The sequence below is a fragment of the Patagioenas fasciata genome, chromosome 2 (assembly GCF_037038585.1).
Source record: "Patagioenas fasciata isolate bPatFas1 chromosome 2, bPatFas1.hap1, whole genome shotgun sequence".
Classification (NCBI taxonomy): Eukaryota; Metazoa; Chordata; class Aves; order Columbiformes; family Columbidae; genus Patagioenas; species Patagioenas fasciata.
Window position 1 is genome coordinate 159,522,287 of NC_092521.1, and position 19,272 is coordinate 159,541,558.

General features: G+C 38.9%; 1 protein-coding gene across 1 annotated transcript in view; it reads left to right on the forward strand.

Annotated features, from left to right (window-relative positions):
• PTPRN2 (protein tyrosine phosphatase receptor type N2) overlaps positions 1–19,272 on the forward strand; it is a 651,416-nt gene that overhangs the window by 600,835 nt on the left and 31,309 nt on the right. Inside the window, 3 exon segments of the mRNA XM_065830742.2 lie at positions 2,906–2,983; positions 15,562–15,681; positions 16,815–16,981. Coding sequence (XP_065686814.1) covers positions 2,906–2,983; positions 15,562–15,681; positions 16,815–16,981 — 365 coding nt within the window.

Here is a 19,272-nt window from a genome sequence, read left to right on the forward strand (position 1 = left end):
CTCCAGAATGGCTGTTCGATCCAGTTCTGATGTAAGTCTCATGAACTTTGTGCTTTGATAGGGACACAGAGGGAAAAAATGTTGCTCTTTTTGAGCAGTTATTATTAGAATGATTCCTGAAGGTTGTTCTGATGTAAAATGCTAGCAAACAGTTGATTTTTGTTTTAATGCTTGATAGTATGGAGCCTGCGGTTTTCTGTCTTCTCTGGAGAATACATTTTCCGTTTTATTTTCATGAAGTGAGAAATCTGAGGGATCCTTGAAAGAAGATAATGACTACTGACATAAAGAAAGCCTTTTACTTGATCCTTGATTAGTTAGTTTAAAACCCATTACTGACTTCATTTCTTTATTCAAACTTTTGTTAACTTTGATAGATTAAGATGCCCTTGGTGTTCTTGGTGACCTTGAGAGAATAAAAAGAACAAAACAGAAACATTCAAGAACCGTCCCTTGCAGTCATCTACTCATGTCAAATTGAATGTGACCAGAGTAGTGATTTTTCACAGTTTTCTATGTGGCCTTTAAAACAGTACAAATAATAGAAAATGGATGAAACCAGGAATTTCATTTAATTACTTTAATCTTTGTTCTTATTTTTGTTCAGTTAAAGATCATTTAATAGTGTGATATGGCTTTCTGCCATCTTCTATTTGCTCCAAGCAAGAAGAGTTTCTGCTCATAATTGTTTTCTGTGCAACACAATGTGCTTGGAATGTAATAATTGTAATTGTCTTTTGAATTATTGTTAAACTGCTGATACACTTCACTACACTGTGCTTATTGTAATGTTTGCCACGTTCCAACAGCACCTTTGTGACAGAAGTTGATTAATGCTGAAATGCCAAGATTGGCCTGTTCCTGATTTATCAGTCGAATGTTGAGAAGTATTTCCTCCATGACAGCGCTATTTGCATCATCCTTGATTTCTTTTGCCTTTGTTTTCTGGCATGTCTATATACAAAAGAATTTAGTTTAAGAAGAAATTCAAAGTAAATTATTATCTCTCTAAAGTTTGCTGTGTTCACTGGGGATTCCATTTCCAAGTCAGGCTCCTGGCTGTTGGACAAGTGACATCATTTTAAAGTGGATGCAGCCTACAACAGTTTCCACTGGGAGCAGCAAGTCCTCTTTGGTGCAGGTCAATTTTTCTAAGCTAAAATTTTTTGTTCCAGCATAGGAAAACATTTAAGCGTGTGATTAAACGCTATGGATCTCTGTGGGATTCAAAACAAAACAACAGAAATTAATTCAGCCATAATGGAGGAAACAAAAAAATAAGCCTGACTTTGCTTAATCACATTTGCTGTTGCTTTCAGCTGTGTTTAGTTCAGTGTCTCAGTTCTTACAGAAAAAAGAAAATAGTTGCCCATTTTGAAATGGTTCCTAAGGTTTTTCTGCTAATACTGCTTTCTGAAGAAAGCAAGTTTTTCCCTGATCTGAAAATACCCACAGTAGTAAATGTCCGGCTATCAGAATTGCTTTTGTCAAAAGGCAAAGGAAGCAAGGTTGAAATTTGTTGTGAGCAATTGCCTGTTGTGAAGAGTTATTTGCTGATAAGAGAAGCATCTCAATGAAGCTCAGAATAAAATGATGGTATTATAGCCATCCTAGTCTAGGTTTTTTATAACTATGGGTGGTGAATCAGAAGTAAGCTTTTATTCTAAATGGATTCAGTGACTTCATTCTACCTGTGTTGTGTTGTCATGGAGAATTTTAATATTAAGTCCAGCTTAATTATACATCAGAAAATTAAAAACATAAAAGTGTTCTCTTCCTTTTTGCTACATGCATCATATTGCTGTTCTGTTAGAATAACTTACATCTGTTCTTTTATGGTTCTTCCCTCTTTTATGTTGCACATAATTATGAGGTGCCTTCTTTTACGCTGACATGTACCATCACTGAAAATTTTGATAGGCTATGAATAAATTCAGTAGATGCCTGTTAATGCAAATGTGACTCACATTCATTCTTATTCAGGACTTTACTTATGGAACAGAATCATGTATTGAGACAAATTCTACCTTCAGCTACATGGGTACAAGTTAGCTCTCGACGACTTCAGTGTCACTGAGTCACACCCACACATCTGAGAGCTGAACTGGGGCTCTTTTCTTTATTTTCAAAGTTTTGTCTTGCCCAACCCAGGGTTAGAATGAGTTTGTTTGTTTTTTAATCCCATCAGCAGATCTTCTTTTTCAGCAGAATGGGTCCTAAGATTTAGAACCAAGAAAACCACCCATCAGTTCAAAAACATTCATTGTAACACACTAATCCTATTTACTCTTGATGGCTTTGTTTCTCAGATTCTTTATTTTTTCTGCTCAGTGAATTTTCTGCTCCTTGAATTAAATGTAATAATTAAGGTCTTTAAGCAGAACTTCCTCTATTGATGCCAAATCCATGCATTTAGATAAATCAGCTAACCAGAAAAAGCCAGAAACTAAATTTGTTCCCCATTTTTGCTGTTTTTTAGTTACATGTGCCCTTGACTGGCATGGTGAAATTGGAGAACATATTTAGATGTGTGGAGCATTCTTAGCACTCCATGTAGAAAAATGTTTCAAATGGCTCTGAGGTTGCTATGAAACCACAAGTACTGATCTCTCAAATAAATGCTTTTGTCAACTGCCGTAAATGATCTTTCACTGCATATTGAAGACACAGGACATTGTTCATCATGTGTGCTGATACTCATCTGGTAGCATCAGCCTTTTGTAGAAAAAGTTCTCCTCTGAGCTTATAAATAGAAATAAAATTCTTTACTTGCCAGCAAAGGATGGAGGGACACGACGGTCCTTTAGGAAGTCCCTTGTTTCTGCCCTTGTTTCTGTTTCTAAAACAGCAAGGGATTTTCTTTTAAATAAAACCAGTCTGTGTTGTCTCTCCTTATTCCATCCAGATGGACCATGACCCCCGAAATCCAGCATATATTGCCACCCAGGGCCCTCTCCCGGCTACTGTCGCTGACTTCTGGCAGGTAAGTTAAACATCTCTTTGAAAACCAAATTTATGTTACAAGTCAAGTGTTTTCCTGTGCTTCCAGAAATGTAAGGTGTATAAAACTCCGTTGTGCTGGAGTCACAATAGGTAGAAAAAATTTAGTTGAAGTGACTTTTTAAAATCTAGTATCACAGAATTCTAGAATGTTAGGGATTGGAAGGGACCTCAAAAGCTCATCCAGTCCAGTCTCCCTGCCGGAGCAGGAACACCCAGATGAGGTTGCACAGGAAGGTGTCCAGGCGGGTTTTGAACATCTCCAGAGAAGGAGACTCCACAACCCCCCTGGGCAGCCTGGTCCAGTGTTCTGTCACCCTCACTGTGAAGAAGTTTTTTCTCATATTTAAGTGGAAGGTCCTATGTTCAAGTTGGCACCCCCTGCCCCTTGTCCTACCATTGGTTGTCACTGAGAAGAGCCTGGCTCCATCTTCGTGACACTCACCCTTTACATATTTATAAACATTAATGAGGTCACCCCTCAGTCTCCTCCAAGCTAAAGAGCCCCAGCTCCTTCAGCCTTTCCTCACACAGGAGATGCTCCATTCCCTTCATCATCTTCGTTGCCCTGCGCTGGACTCTCTCCAGCAGTTCCCTGTCCTTCTGGAACTGAGGGGCCCAGAACTGGACACAATATTCCAGGTGTGGTCTCACCAGGGCAGAGTAGAGGGGAAGGAGAACATTTATGTATATGGCAAGCTAAGAAATAGTTGATCTGGAAATTATATTGAAAATCTCAGGCCAAAGTATTCATATTTTAATGCCAAACTTCAGACTGGGTCTCCGTAATTAAACTGCTGCCAAGGATTGGATGATTTTCAGAATCTGACCTTCTTAAGGGTGTAACCAGAATTCATTGTCATTCTCCGGATCAAAAAAGACCTAACACTATGTGCTGTGAATTTTTCCATTGAAACCTACTTCTCGCATGCCCCTGTTCTCCAAAATGCGTAAATTCTTATGCATTTTCCCTGCCACAGGTAGCTGAGATAAAGGCCAACTTAAAACGCTGCTGCATCAAGTTAAGCAGGTGCATAAATTTTTGCAGAACTGGGGCTAAAGGCAGTAGTTACTAATGCACAAATATGAGCTTACTTTGCGTGCTGGTTTTTTACGTGCTCAGGCGGCTCTTAGATTTGGGAACACACGCACTACCAGGCTAGGTGTGTGTGATGGCATGAGGGATGTGCTGCACTAGCTACTCCTTTCTAAGTGTAAAAATGTGCCTGAAAGCTTGCTGAAGCTGTCTGGGGAGGAGGCCAGCTGGAGCCTATCAACACAAACGTATGTTTTTATTTTTTTGTTTTGCATTATGAATTTAGAAGCGTTTGTTCTGAAGAGAAAGAATATCTGTGTAAAAATTAGAGAAGTGCCATTGTATTTTAGGAGCTTGCATCACCTGAAATCATCTTCATCACTTGCTCTATGATTAGGAAATGTTAACTGATACCTGTTGAAGACACTTTTCATGTCACGATTTCCTGCTGTTTCTGATGAGGAATAGGGATGCTTTCAAAAAGTTTGTTTGATTCTGGGTGCTTGGATATTTAAATGCTCAGTCTGAGATATCTTGGGACTGGTTTTTAGAAGTGCAGACCAAATGCTTTCAGCTTGGAGTCAGTTGAGCTGTTAGTCTGGCTTAAATTTTCAAGGAACTTAAGATTCTTGTCGACACTACCTGGTAATTAAACACAATTGAGGAGACTGATTTTTTCCTTTGGCAAGTGGATTCATTATAACAGGCACGATACTTGAAAATTTGTTTCTTAAACATGCAAAATCAAATACCATGTTAGCTGTTCTGTAATGATATTTTATGATTCCTGAGGCCTAGGTTTTTAAATTGTATATTTTTGCATATTTGTATATTGTATATTTTTACCTGTAACTGCACCTTTACATGTTGCAAAAATGTATGTTCTCATTTTTAAAGGAGGCCTTTAAAGAACACACTGCTGACACAGAAATCAGAATTAATCAGACGAACGTAGTATGAAGGATATATTTTGTTCTTCTCCCATTGCAATTTGAACAGCTAAGCAATGTGTTTGCACAGGCACAGATGAGAACTGAAACGTTACTTCTTTGTTCTGTGATCCAATTGTCTTCATTCCAACTTTGCACTCAGAAGATCTCTTTCTTGACTTTCTTTCTTCGTGCTATTTGTGAGTGGAGAGCCTTCACTTTCCTTCTGCTCTTTTGAACTATTTCTCCTCCCAGTTATCCATCAGTGAAAGTTCACTCCATCTCCCCCACCAGATTTGCTGTAAACATCTCCACGGAAGCCATCTGGCAACCGTGGTTCAGCTTCTTCTCAAGGGTGTCCATTTTTAATGTGATATTCTTGTATTGTTTCTTCTTTTCGGTCCCATAGAAAAGTTTGTTTCTTATATTTACGTTGACAGTGTCTGTCACTTCAGCATAACAGTCTGCCTATGTCAAATTTGGTCCATCATCCGCTTTTCATAAACTTCCTACAGATCACATGTCAATGTGCCAGTTCCCACCCCAGGCTTTTTACGTGGCCAAGGGTATCAACCAGGTATAATAAACAAGCCAGTAGAGATTAACTCCTTACAGAACACGGTGTCCATAACTCCTGAAATGTGGGAGGTCCATCGTACAAGTCAAAAGCCATGGCTTGAAGTTTTTGTGGTTTACATCCAGATGCAGGAGCAAAGTTTACATCCATTTTTCACCTTGTAGTACCTCTTCTAAGTTAAAGCAGGGCAACCTGAACTTGTTGTGGAAAATAGAGTGTGAACTCCAGTCAGCGCAGAATCCTTTGGTGTTTACACGCATATAGTTTTCTGTAGATTATACAGCCCATGGTGCTGCCACCAGGGATTGTTTAAAGATTCAATTATTCATTCCTGATACATCTTCTCAGTGGTTCTCCTCCCTCTCCCTCCTCCACTTAATACCAGCTGTTGCTGAGCTGTGGTGCTTTTTTTCCTCCTTTATGTGCTCAGTGAAGCAGTTTTGTCACTGATAGTGAGAAGAGTGACTGACTCCAGAGAGACATGGGACTATTCTGCTATTCTTTGTCTAAATGCACAATGTCATGCTTTAGCAAGTCCAACAGAAACTCTTAGAGCTTGTCATCCCCTTCTATGGCAATATTTACTAGAAACTGTTACAGTTGTTTCTACTCCTGTAGGAATTTCAAGCTGTTTTCTAGGAAACATTTGTCTACATAGCATTTGTCTTGGCATTTACGACACAGCTGATATCTGTAATGAGATCCAAACCACTCCTGATTTGTCCTAAATATCTAGATTTCATGCTCAAATTCCAGCCACTCAGTTTCTTAAACTAGTTTCCCTTAAACTTGCGTTAGATTCTTCCACCTGCCAGTGACTATGTCTACATTAGCAAGTAGTGTGGCACACTAGGAATGGATTTCTAGCGTGCCACAGTACTTTGTAGGTTTTACTTTAGACCAGCTGTTCAGTGGTCCAATGGACCAAATGCCTGTTGGTGGAGAGAAGGCTGCAGATGTGTCTGGAGGAAGCTTCTTCCAAAGGAACCCAGTTCCTGAGGTCTAACACTGCTCTGCAGTATCTGCTGCTCCTCATGTCTGTTGCCTACATGATCATGTGGTCACATCCATTATCTCTATTTAAGACCAAACAGATGATTTAGTTTTGGAGAATCTTTTTTTCTAGTTTTATTGGCAGGCCCCTCTGATGCCTGCTATGTTGATCCAGTGCCCAGTATTTTTGTGCAAGTGCTATTAGACACTCAGCAATCAAATTCCCATTTACTACTTTCAGGTTGCCCAGATCTGAACAAAAATAATGGTCAACTCAGCGTCTTCTCTTTCCCACACTGGGCAAAGCTTTTTGTAAAGCAGCGATGGTGTTTCTTCCAAGCTCATCTCGTTCAGAATTCTTATTGCCGATGAGCAGATCCATGCCCAGTACCACTGTGGAATGGGAGGGAGACCCATTTCAGTTATCTCACTAGTGACCGCGTCTTGGAAGATTATATCCTTTTTGGTAAGGTGAGGAAGAAGAGCAGGTATTGTTCTTCAGTACCATCTAACTTGGGCCACTACAGCTCTCCATCAGACTCAGTGTTTTCTGTACACATTTCTATTCATTTGGGTTTTCCTGTTGAGCTTGGTGGATGCAGTCTTTGAGCTGGAGATAGTCCAAACTCCCGTATAGTGGTCATTTTCAAATGGTGTTCAAACAAATTTTTTATGTGTTGTAAAAATAACAATTAAAAAAAAAAGAGAAGAGTCTTACTCTGGCTTTTCTAATGGTGTAAGACCACTTCCTGGCATCAGCCTTCTACAGTTGTCTCTGTCCCTCTGGTTTCCTCGTCCAACTCCTTATATTTTTGGCACAGCTCCTCTAAGTCAGAGAGTGCCAAGTTAGTTCCAACTTTCCTGGCTTACCTATTTCTTTGAAAACTTTCTAGCCTGCAGGAGTTGTGTTGTCAGTCATCTCATTGATCTGTTTTGCCACAGGGCTTCCTAATCTGCCTGGATACTCTGTGTTTGTGGCTCAAGCAGAGATTTCATCTCTGCCTGCATGTCATCTCTTAGACTGCTCTGGAAATTTTCCAGCCACTACTTTAATTAATTTTGAAAAGCCTCCAGCTGATTTAAGTCTTCTTTTAATTTCATCTGCTCTTGTTTTCATCTCTTTTTACCAATTACTATTTCTGAGAGATACCTCCTTCATTGATTCTATTTCGGTTCAGTGGGAATTCCACCTCACAATTCCCTTTCTTGAAAACTGGATGCCCCTCCTCACATGCTAATAATCCATTTTTACCTGAGTTTTTAAACAATTTGCCAGGCTTGTGTGTTGTTTTCTTCTCAGCTGGAAAGAGAATTCATCCTCAGGATAGGGTTTGGCTTTGATATAGTTCCATTTTATTTACAAAGAAAGTACAGAGTTTTATTTCCTTGAACAAAGGTGGAATCAAATAACAGGCAATGATTTCTCTTCTTTTGTCCAAACCTCATTCACCCAGTGTTTTACCCCCAACCTCTCTTTCAGCCTTCTACCAGGATCATAATGCTAGTTTTTCAGGCTGTACTGGTGGTTTCTTTATTCCTTTTACACATTTTTCCTGCTTATCTGGATTAATCATCCTGACTTGATTAATGCCTCTCTCTCTGCATTAAGCATATCAGTTTCTAGAGAAACTCATGGGTCCATATGCTTCACGTTTCTCTTGTTTTTGATGATAACTTCTGTAATTTCAGTTATCAGGCTCCATAAAAGAGTTTGCTTGTTTCTTACATTTATCTTGAATGAAAGGTGATGATTTTGTCCAGCAGCTTCAGTGAGATTTCACTCAGCTCTTTCACATAACACTATTAAAATTCAACATGTCTTTGAACATATTTCAAAAGAAAGAGGATGTAGAACATTTCTGATCTATAACAAGTTTTCACAGCAGGAGTTCCATGTTGTGAATAATTCTGGAGGCATAAAATTTTATTATTTTCCATATGTGCTGGGTTATAATTCCATGAAGTATTTGACAAGAAGTACATGTTTTAACTTGCAAAGTAGTCTAAGAAGCAAGAGATGATAATATGCAAGAAACTATTCCTAGGTATTAGGATATTTAGAACCAACTGTCCTTGCACTGAAAAATTGTTCTTAATTATCCCGGTTTTATAAATTGCATGTCTGCTGAGGTTTGTCATCTCCAAATGGAGATTTCTGTAGAAAGCCGTAATTTTTCCCTCTGGAAAACACCCCACATTATGCCTTGCTTTCATAAATGTACCCATATTTGCCCTTCTTTCCTCTTCCCCTTTTTGGAGGGAAATGAATTTTCATGTGGGTTTTTTTGTTGTTGTGGTTTGGTTTGTTTTAGGGTTTTCTACCATAAAAAGTGAAATAGAGAGCACGATCAAGCAATTTCTGCCAAGTGTCTTAAGAGGGTGTGCTCCTTAGTTGTCTTAAACAATCATGTCATATGCGATATATATTTATGTAAGTATTTATTGTCTTTCTATGATGTCCTCTCCATGGCGAACATAATTAGCAAATACCTGAACAGGATGTAACTTCTACGGAAAGAATAAAGAAATACGTTTTTCCTCATTTTGCAGACGTTCAATAAGGTTCAAAACACCTACAGCAGTAAATCATGAGATTAAATACAGTCAGCACTTGCAGTTTGGACCAGAAAATTCCCTGGCTTTTGCCTGAATAGATCTGTAGCTTGGGCGAGATAGCTCCCCAGATGCCTTAGTCACTGAAGGTCTCCAGTCTGGCTGGATGACGGAGCAGATACTGCTCATGAACATCCCTGGGCGAGACACAGGACTGGGAAGGCAGAGCTCACGTGCTGCCCCTTTGTAGTGAGGATGCTCCTCCAGGTAGCGAGGAAGAGCTTTATCCTACAAGTTGTGAATCAAACCCATGTGTTTTACTACCCTGTCTTTCCTCCACTATTGACCAATACCTTAAATAGTCTTGAAACTGGGAATGCTCTTCAGCGTTCTTGTTAAAGCCGGGCATCTCTTGCCAGCCAACAAAAAGAAAGCTCAAAGGAGTGGAGGTTTACACTGTTGTGATTTTAGGGAGTAGGGAGACCTCATCTCCACTCCTTTGATTATTTTGTCTTTTTATTGCAAGGCTATTAAATGTAAAGTGCAGAAGGAGTCCTGAGAGTAAAGACTAAAGCCCTAATCTGAGCCAAGGAGTTCAGTTGCCATTTGCTTTTCATTGCCCCAATCCTGCATTTCTTAATCTTAAACTATTTTTAGAATAATTTTTCTCTATCCATATTCAGGAGTATAGTATCAGAGTCAGTTCAAAAACTGACTATTATTTTCCTCCCGGATCACACCAGCATATTAAGAACCCAATTCTTCTTGAGTTGCTGTCTTGAGGACCTGATAAATCTTTGCAGATCTGTTTGGCAACACTTGTTTCTCTCTTAAAGTTTTAGAATTCAACAAAAGAGATACAAAATACTGTCGGTTTATTGTTTCCTGTGTAAAAAGGCTTAGTCATCAGAGATCTCCAAGGGCAAATCCCAGTGGGCAGAAGACCATGTCCCTGTAGCTGAATCAGTCTCCACGCAAAATCGGTGTTCCAAGCCCGTGTTCCAAGAACAACTGTACCAAGCCATCCCCTGCTTTAATTGCTGGTTTCTGTGCTCCCAGTTCAGCATGTTTTATGAGTGATGAAATTAATTTACTGACTAAATTATTTTTCTGCGTTTTGTTCTTCTGTGCAGAGCACAGTGCTTTCAAGCAGCCTTGATTCCCAAGTTTTATTTTCCTTGCCTGGAATTGGGCTTCCTGCATGTCTAATCAGTTCTCACCTTCAGAAAGAAGAGCAGATGAAAAGCGACACAAAGCAATTCAATGTGTAAAATATGCATATTTTAATTTAATAAAAGAAAAACAGCAAGGGAGAGATAGGCACAGAACAGTAGCCCCTAGAGCTCTAGTAACTTGTCAAGCCATGTGAAATAAATATCGCATTAGGAATTCCACAGGCGTTCAGGAAAGGAGTGTGCGTTTGCTATGCTCACTTCTAATTATGGCTTCACTTGGACAGGGTACTTAGAAGTGGTCCTTTTAAAATTTCTATCCTTTTATTGTTTAGGTTCCACCTTTCCAATACTAAAGTGAAAAGCTAATTAATGGTGATTTTGGTGGACTTTCCCTCCTTAACGTGGTTTTGTCAGCATCCCAATACTAAATAGCGCTCATATTTAAATTATTTAATAATAACGCTTGAGTTAGGAGTCCACTGAGAAAAATAAGAGCAGTTTATGCCTCTCTGAGAAAACAGGAGTTATTGCAAGACATACAGTCATCTTGAGTTTGCCTTTCCCATTGATTTCCAAACAAGTGTTGCTGCAACAGCAGGGACATAACACATGGAGCCAGCCTGACTGCCAGGTATTTATATATGTTCCTCTCTTTTCAGCAGCAACAGTCAGATATTTTTTTTTTAATTAAACATAGATTGTTGATAATTAATTTTTCAACCTACAGTTTTACTTAGCTGTCTGGCACAGCTATGACTTTGCAAATGGCAACTCTTGACTTTGCCAGATTTGACACACTTCATATCAAAATGCTAAGTCATTTTCAACCCGACTGTTTGGCAAGAAGTGTTGCTTTTTGACTGGCACACATTGTGAAATGCTCATTGACAATAAAAAATCTAAATTTTTTTTTTTATTTAAATGCTCCTTTTTTTTTTTAACCCATTAAAACTTTTTATTTTAAAATATTCCACAAAATACCACTTTCTGACTTATCTCCAATCAATACGGTGTTTCCTTTTTCCAATGCAGAACTTGAAGGGATCGCAGTTGAATTAATTATTTTCAAGATACATAATGGGGTTAATATTATCTGATCCAGCAAGGGTTAGTACCTCGCTTTGTTGTTGCTTTAGGAGTTGTGTTTATTCATGTTGAGTTTTGATTATCATTAGAAATTATTCGGATGTTGTTTGCCTGTCTGCTTTTCCAAATAGTTGCATTTACCGACTATTTGGGAAGCCTAAAAGAGAGAAAAGGTGGATTCTTTTGCTTGCTGAAAATCTCTCCCAGAAAGCAGCTGGTGTGATTAGCCTGATATTTTTATTGAACAGGCTGAATTTAACTGATTATCCTATGTATTTTCTACTTTTAAGTCATCACATTTTAGAAACTTCTCCACCAGTATCCATCAAAAGAAGAGTTTCTGGTCAGAGCAAACATCTTGTCATTTCCCTATCAATAAAATAAAAAAGAAGATGACTGAAAATAGGGTGGATCGTTCATTATAAAAAGAAGCTTCAGAATTATGAATTGTCTGAAAAAAAAGAAGGTATTAATAGTAAGCATTTTATTTACAAGGTAGTAAACAAGGACATTGTAACATCCAAGCTTTCAAAAACTGGTGTTTTATCAGATTTGTGACAGTGCTTTAACAGCGATTCTCCTAGTTGTGACTTTATTTTTCTCCTTACTTGAAAAACCAATTCTGTGCTCCTTTGCAAGTAATTAGTATTAAATATAATTCATCCCTGTGTGGAAGTCCTTTGTATGGGACTGGCATGCTGGATAGCCGCAGCATGAGCTCTCTGCACGTGGTGGATTTCATCAACAGGGATTCTTGCGGGTGTCAAACGCACTGCTCATCTTTGGGTTGCAGGATTCAGCCTTTAATTTGCAATAGATGGAAAGGGGTGGTGTTATTCTTGTCTAAGAAACGTTTTGAGAATGACACACGCAGCAGAACCTCATTAAAGATCATTAACGCGTTGCTCTCTAGGCATATAGGTTGAAGGTAGACATGTCACACAAAATTATACACTGTTTTCCCTTTTCAGCAAAGCATGTGTTACAGAGCTCTGTGGTGAGCTCCTATATGTAACTCAGGCTTTATTACTTCTATTCAGATGACTCTATTCAATATTTCTTCTTCTCGTAGAAGTATCACCGTAAATCACAAACATGAAACTGCCTGTGCTGAGAGATCTAAATAAGTTTAGCTTTATGTGGTGATTTCCATAATAGTAGTTAACACTTGGAGTCTGAATTTAGTCTTAATTTTGCTGGGCTCTACCTAAAAAGTAAAACCTCTGCCCCGAGTGCCTTATATTCTCCTCATTCTCATAGCACATGCATTGAGTTACTTTCTATTTTGCAAGCATACAAAGCTAAGAACTATGTGAATTTGCAACTGAACCTCCTCCCTTGTTCTCCAAGCCCAGCTGAAATGTCTCTTTGGTACCCAGAGGTGCTTCTCCAGACACTGGACTGAGATTGTGCAGACCAGGTCTGTACAATCTGTTCTGTCATTACAAAGACACATTTCTTGGGGCCACTTTCTGTTTGGCCACGTGTGGACACTGAGCACACAACACGTTAGGTGGTGGGAGATGTAGCTTCTCAGGAACCCATCACCAAGTTAAAGATGAGGCGATGGACAGGCAACAGTATAAAACTCTGTGAACTGCCTTGGACTCATCCCGCTTCTGCTTTATTTGGAATGAAATCCAGATAACAGCCTGATGGTCTAATATTGAAGTTAGCAAGGAAACAAAATGCTGTAGTCCTCCAGTCACAGGCGGTGGGTCTTAGTGAAAATCCCGTCTCAACGGTAAGCGCAGGAGATGCAGTGACAATTGCTTGTAACAAGGGTGACGGCACTAGATTGTATTTATTGCCTTCTTGATTTAGTAGATTTGACTTCCACGTTTTCACACAATGACCTGAAGGAAATATTATACCCCGGAGTAACTTTGAAATTGTTTGTTTAAATTAACTTTCATTTGGATTTATGCTTAATGAAATCTTGGGAGATGCAGACAGGCCCCTCTCTAATGAAATGCTGTGCCTTTGAACCAATGAACTGGGTTGCCAAACTGTAAGGATTCCTCTCTAAACGAGTGGGCTTTTATAATGTTACACTTGGGTGGCACAAGCAGAGTGCTAGATGATTAGTTTATGGTCTAGATCATTGTATTTTTATTACACTCATAAAAACTGTGTTTCTCCTCATTTTCGTAATGGCTTCAATGAGCTTCTATACCTTCCAGAGGCACATTAAATCGTTATGTGATGAAAGTACTGATTTAGTGGGGCTAGTTTTAAAGTAAGATGCATTTTTGGAATTCTTATCTTAGTCTGATTGCTGACTAAAAAAGGTGAAACTGCTTTAGAATCAATGAAATCTGTATCGTCTTCCTTACATGCAAAGAAAGTTCCCAGCTGTGGCCTAAAATAAATGCTGTACAAAAAAGATACAAATGATAAATCTGCTTCTTTCTATAAGAGAAATTATCTATCAATTTAAAGTATTTTTGAGTGATTTTGTGCCACTATGACTTTTTAACAGAAGGATGAGTGGATTACAGATATTTTTATTTTAAAAATCTTTTTCAGGGGAAGAAAGAAACAAGATAAGAAAGATTCTTTTTATCCCTTACATTCCACTGTAATTTTTCCCCCACTTCTGTTCAAAATTATAAATAACTCCATTCTGTGCAATCCCTAGATTCATTTCTCTAAATATTTCTACACTGGTCTTAAAAGTTGTTTTAATTATGTTGCAAAATGAAAAAAAAAAAAAAGGAAGAGAAATGCTATTTGTTTCTCTATATGCGAGCTATTCTTGAAAGAGAACACAACATCATTATCCATGAATGGGAAACCTTTTTACTTGATATGTAATTAAAAAAAAATAATCCTTGAATTGAATGTATCATCTCATCTTTGCACAGTTTAGACAAAGGCCTTTTTTGTTTACGAAATTTACATGTCAATACAGTTGCTTATAAATATTTCTGTGAAATAAACATAACCCTTCACAAAAAGAGCAGTTTCCTCTTCATTCAGTAATTTTATGTGCGAGCAAAAAGACAATGAAAGTTGTATGCAAATATAACATCAATGTACAGCATAATAATAACAGTTTTTAGTGATTGTGCTGCTTGGTATTAATTCATAGGAGCCTTTTTGTTCAGCCTGGGGCTGTGTTTGGAAAAGAGAGATGCCAGACCAGAGCATCCCTCTTGTTCTGCCGTTTATGGGAGACATCCACAAATCCTTCAACTAAAGGGTGTGCTGGATTCCTGTATCCCACTCTCTGGCTGCTCTAAATTATTAAGCAATCATGGGTAGTGAAAATACACTATATTCTTCTGTTCCCGCTGTACCTGTGCTCTGTCAGTGCACAGTCTGCAGCAGGGGTTGGATTTTCCTTCTATGTCTAGGAAAATAAAATAGAGAAGGGGCAGCAGTGGGAGAGAAAGGAAAATAATTTTATATCTATATATACATATATAAGGAAAAAATAAATGGAAGGTTAAAAAGAAATAGAGGAAAAGGAAAAGATAAAAAGAGAATAGGAATAAAGAAAAAGGAGGGGGGAAAAAAGATGGGAACAAGGAAAACATGGAAAAAATTAAAGGGAAGAGAAAAAATAAGGAGGAAAGGAAGAAAGCAGGAAGAGAAGGTAATGCACATTTGCAACAAATCTTTTATAAGTGGGCTTTTGGAGGGACAGTTTTTCCGTCTGATACGTTTCTGGATGAACAGATTTGGTTTGGGTTTTTCCTGCCTTTTCCTCATTACTTTTATGATTGTTTCAGCAATGCAGCAGTTCAGTAGCTTTTGCTACCTGGCAAGCTGTAAAAAGAAGGAGGGTTGAGAACACAGGCAGGTTTCAGTATGTGTGACTTCTGTAGGTCCACACTGCTTTAGTATTAAATAGCAAATCCCAAATAGTTGTGTGTTCTGCAAGCATCGTTCAGTGTTCCCTTTGTGGATCTACAAGTTTGACAGAAAAGCAGCTGAACACGGTACCAGGATCGAGGAGAGATTTTGTGGAAGACCCGAATTGAAATCGCAGGAAATTCTTTAATATTTCATGGACGCCTGCAAAAGATGGTGCCAGTTTATTCACGGATTTGAAAGCAGCTGCAGAGGAAAAGTGTCTAATGAAAATGAAATAAATTTCCTGTGAATGGAATAAATTTTGATTGTGTGTCTGAGTGCAGTAATTATACATGTCACGCAGTAATTAGGCAGTCACAATGTGGCCACGGTGTCTTTCTTTGTCTGCAGATGGTCTGGGAGAACGGCTGTGTCGTTATTGTCATGCTGACACCCCTCGCCGAAAACGGAGTCAAACAGTGCTACCACTATTGGCCAGACGAAGGGTCAAACCTCTACCACATCTACGAGGTACCTAAACAAAATACCTGGTTGTGAATGTGACAGTAAGTGTACGGGTTCATTTCATACAGGGCAAAATGGTGTTTAAGCCGGTCTAACCGGGAGGTTGAGCTGAGGGCTCTTAAATACACTTTGTGGCCTCTGAGTAGTTTTAGATTGAAAAAAAATTCAGCGCAGTTTTAATAGCAAGGTGGTTTCTGCTGAATAAAATCTGGTAAATCATGAGCCAAGTGTCGGAATGAAAAAAAGGACAATGATTTTCCTTTTCAAATGGTTTTGCAAGTGGTCGAAATATGAAAGTGTGTATTCATATTTTATAGGAAAATAGTGTTCTTAGAACTAGTGAATTTTGCCTTAGGAAGGCCATATGTATGTCTTTGTAGAAAAACCTCTATATAGCTTTAGTAAGTAATGCTATCTATTTTTACCACTTACCTCAGTCACAACAACAAATATATATATGTTTTTATGCTCTGCTTTACATTTGTAGCCCAAAATACCATATCACCGGTTTTGTTGCAATGTAAGATTGACAATGGCTGTCAGATTTTTCCAGTTGTCTGGCTGAGTAGAGGAAGAAAATAATACCGCAATGCCAAATACGAAGCGTAGGAAAATGTGAGGAAATTATTTAAACTAAAATGTGAACAAACTCGTATTCTGAAAAGATTAATTCGGCAAATAAGCTTAATTTTTTAATGCCTATTTTTCTTTATAGTAGAAGAATCCGACTTTTCACTTCACATGTGTCAGATTTGTAAGACCTCTGAGGGTGGCCTGGGCAATGCATTGTGGGCGTTTCCGAGCAGAAAGCGACTGACGGTCTAACGTGTTTTCAGGCAGTTTCTTTTGTATTCACGTAACGATATAAAGGTTCAATTTGGTGCGCTTTTTTGCATTAAAACTGTTGAGAATTTTTTTTCAATAAAATAGCCGTGGCAGCTAACCCCTTCCTGACAGCTACACTGATCACTAAACCCAAAAAAAACCCCTATATATTTTCCCAGCACTGACCAATTTGCTAATAAAAATAAAACTTCCATGCAATTCCTTCATCCCAGACAACCAACACCGGCGAACCTGAAGATGTGGCTTCCAACCAAAATTGCTCATCTCCGTTTGTTCCTTCCCGTGGGGTGTAGGTAAACCTTGTCTCTGAGCACATCTGGTGCGAGGATTTCCTCGTGAGGAGCTTCTACCTGAAGAACCTGCAGACGAACGAGACCCGCACGGTGACACAGTTCCACTTCCTCAGCTGGAATGATCAGAGGGTTCCTGCTTCCACGCGGTCGCTTCTGGATTTCCGCAGGTAAAGCACAGAGTATGACAGTTTGTTTGAGACGGTGCCGACCTGAGGAACCAAACTTGTCCTTTTAATTGTCCTTTAAATATTTCTGATTTGAAAGGGGGGTCCTCAGCCTGTGATGCCACAATGCTAAACTAACAAAAATCTGCAGTAGGTTGATGTTCAGTGTTGTCTCACACATAGGTGTTGCCTGGTTTTAAGACATACTCATTTCCCATTTAGAGATCGACACCTTTCTTCCCTTTGTACAGCCCCTCTGTGCTCCTGTATTTCTTTGTTTTCCAAGTATTTATCCATTCTGCAATGCCCAGGCTTTTTGTGTGGCTCCTCTATGATCCTTAGTGCAGGAATCTCACAAATAAATTAGGTAGCACAAGCATGCTTGAAAAAACAGTAATGGTATTCCCACAGGAGCATTTGCTCATAGGGATCAAACAGTGAGGTCTTTAGACCTTCTTGGGCTGCAGGATGGTGGAAATTTGAGAAAGCAGGTGAAAATGTTGACAAAGCATACCCTCTGGAATTTTAAAGAAAGTCAACATGGCTTTAAAATACAAATATACAAAGGCAAAACCTGCGGAAGTCCTTGCCACTTTCTGTAATGTTTGCTGTGTCTATCTAAATTTTAATTTGAAAATTAAAGCCATGCATGATAAATACCCGAGTGAAATAATCTTCATTTGATTGCAAGCTGTGCCCAGTGCATCGTGTGTAGGTGTTCACCTGTATCAGCTAATCCACAGCGATGCGCGTATGAGTAATGAAAAGAATCTCCGGGAGGTTTGGGGAGTTCGTTGTCAATCCGCAAGCGGCCAGTGGGATCGCGTGTTTGCCTCTCTGTACTACAATATTATCTACAACCCCCCAAAGTGATTATAAGGGGCTCAGCGCTCAAAAGGTTCAAACTTGTTTCTTTCGCTAAGTGCCAGGAGCTGTGGCTGATGCCAGTCGGAATTACGTATCTGCACCTGGGGGGAGAACATGGTGTTTCTCCAATGGGAACTGGTTGCACAGTTGACTGTTGGCAGAATTTTACTCTTAAAAACTTAAGACTAAATGCCACCCTTCATCTTTCAGTATTCTTGTCCGTATTGCAAGGCTTTTCAAAGCAAAGAGCTGTCTCACACTGAGTAGGAACTCTGGTGAGGTGAGAATATAAGGGTATTGCAACACAAAAGCAGTAGTGGAGGAAGGAACCACAGCCGTAGGATGGAGTTGAAATTGTAATCGAATTTTCAAGGTTTTTTTCAAACTCTAATGTGATTTTTCTAGGTTGATTTCACTTTTCTTGTGGCACTGTGCAAGTTGCCTGTAGTGAATTCCTGTAGTGGAAATTCTGAATTGGTTCCATTCAGCCATGCGAGGCTGTAGCGTGGAGCCAACGCAGTGTCCAATTTTGCCCTTTTTAAAGTCAGTGGCAAATTTGCTAGCAGTTCAAACCAGACTATAAATGAGCCTGTACAGCCAGGACATCTGAAATTCGGAGCACCTCAGCTCCGACTTGCTTCAGTACAAATTGAGGTCTCTGCGTGAGCTGCAGGATTAGGCCTACAGTAAGTCACAGTTCACATCGCCAAGAAAGTGCTACTTAGAGTGGCATTGTGTAAGGGTTAAATAGCCATGATGGAGAAATGTTGTGCAGTACTTTGAAAAAGAAAAATTATAACTAGATGAGAAAAGTAGTGGAGCTGCCATTCTTTGTATTTAAAGCCAGTATGGGAATGAACCTGTTAAGATTTAATTGAATTCTGAGTGTTCATTTAATATGTACTCGCAGTCCAGCGTAGAGTACTGTAATCATTTGCTACGTGCAGATTTTGTACAATGAACTCATAATACTGAATGCATAGTAAAATTCCGCCTGAAAAGGAATTTTGGCATGCACAGTAACTGGTCTATGAATCTCAGTTTTCTTGGTCATCTGATGTTGCTGTTTTTCTAACAACAAAAAAACCCTAATGCACTATTGCTGAAGTGTATTTTGGATTCATTTATACAATACATGTTTTGCACCTGAAGCTTCCTATTTAAAGTACAAACTCTGCTGGATTACGACAGCTGAGTCATAAAGCCCCCTGGAATAAACATCTTGACAGCGCTACCATACTCGTAGTAGAGTAGTGCTAGGAAGGGGCTCCTCTCATTTCTTTTAATCTATGTTTTTATGTGCATTCAATGTGTTTGTATATATATATATGGATATGTGTGTATATTTATATATTCACATACATATATGAAATTAAGCATATACATAACCAACCCTCTATTTTTTATAATTCATCACCAAGAAAAAT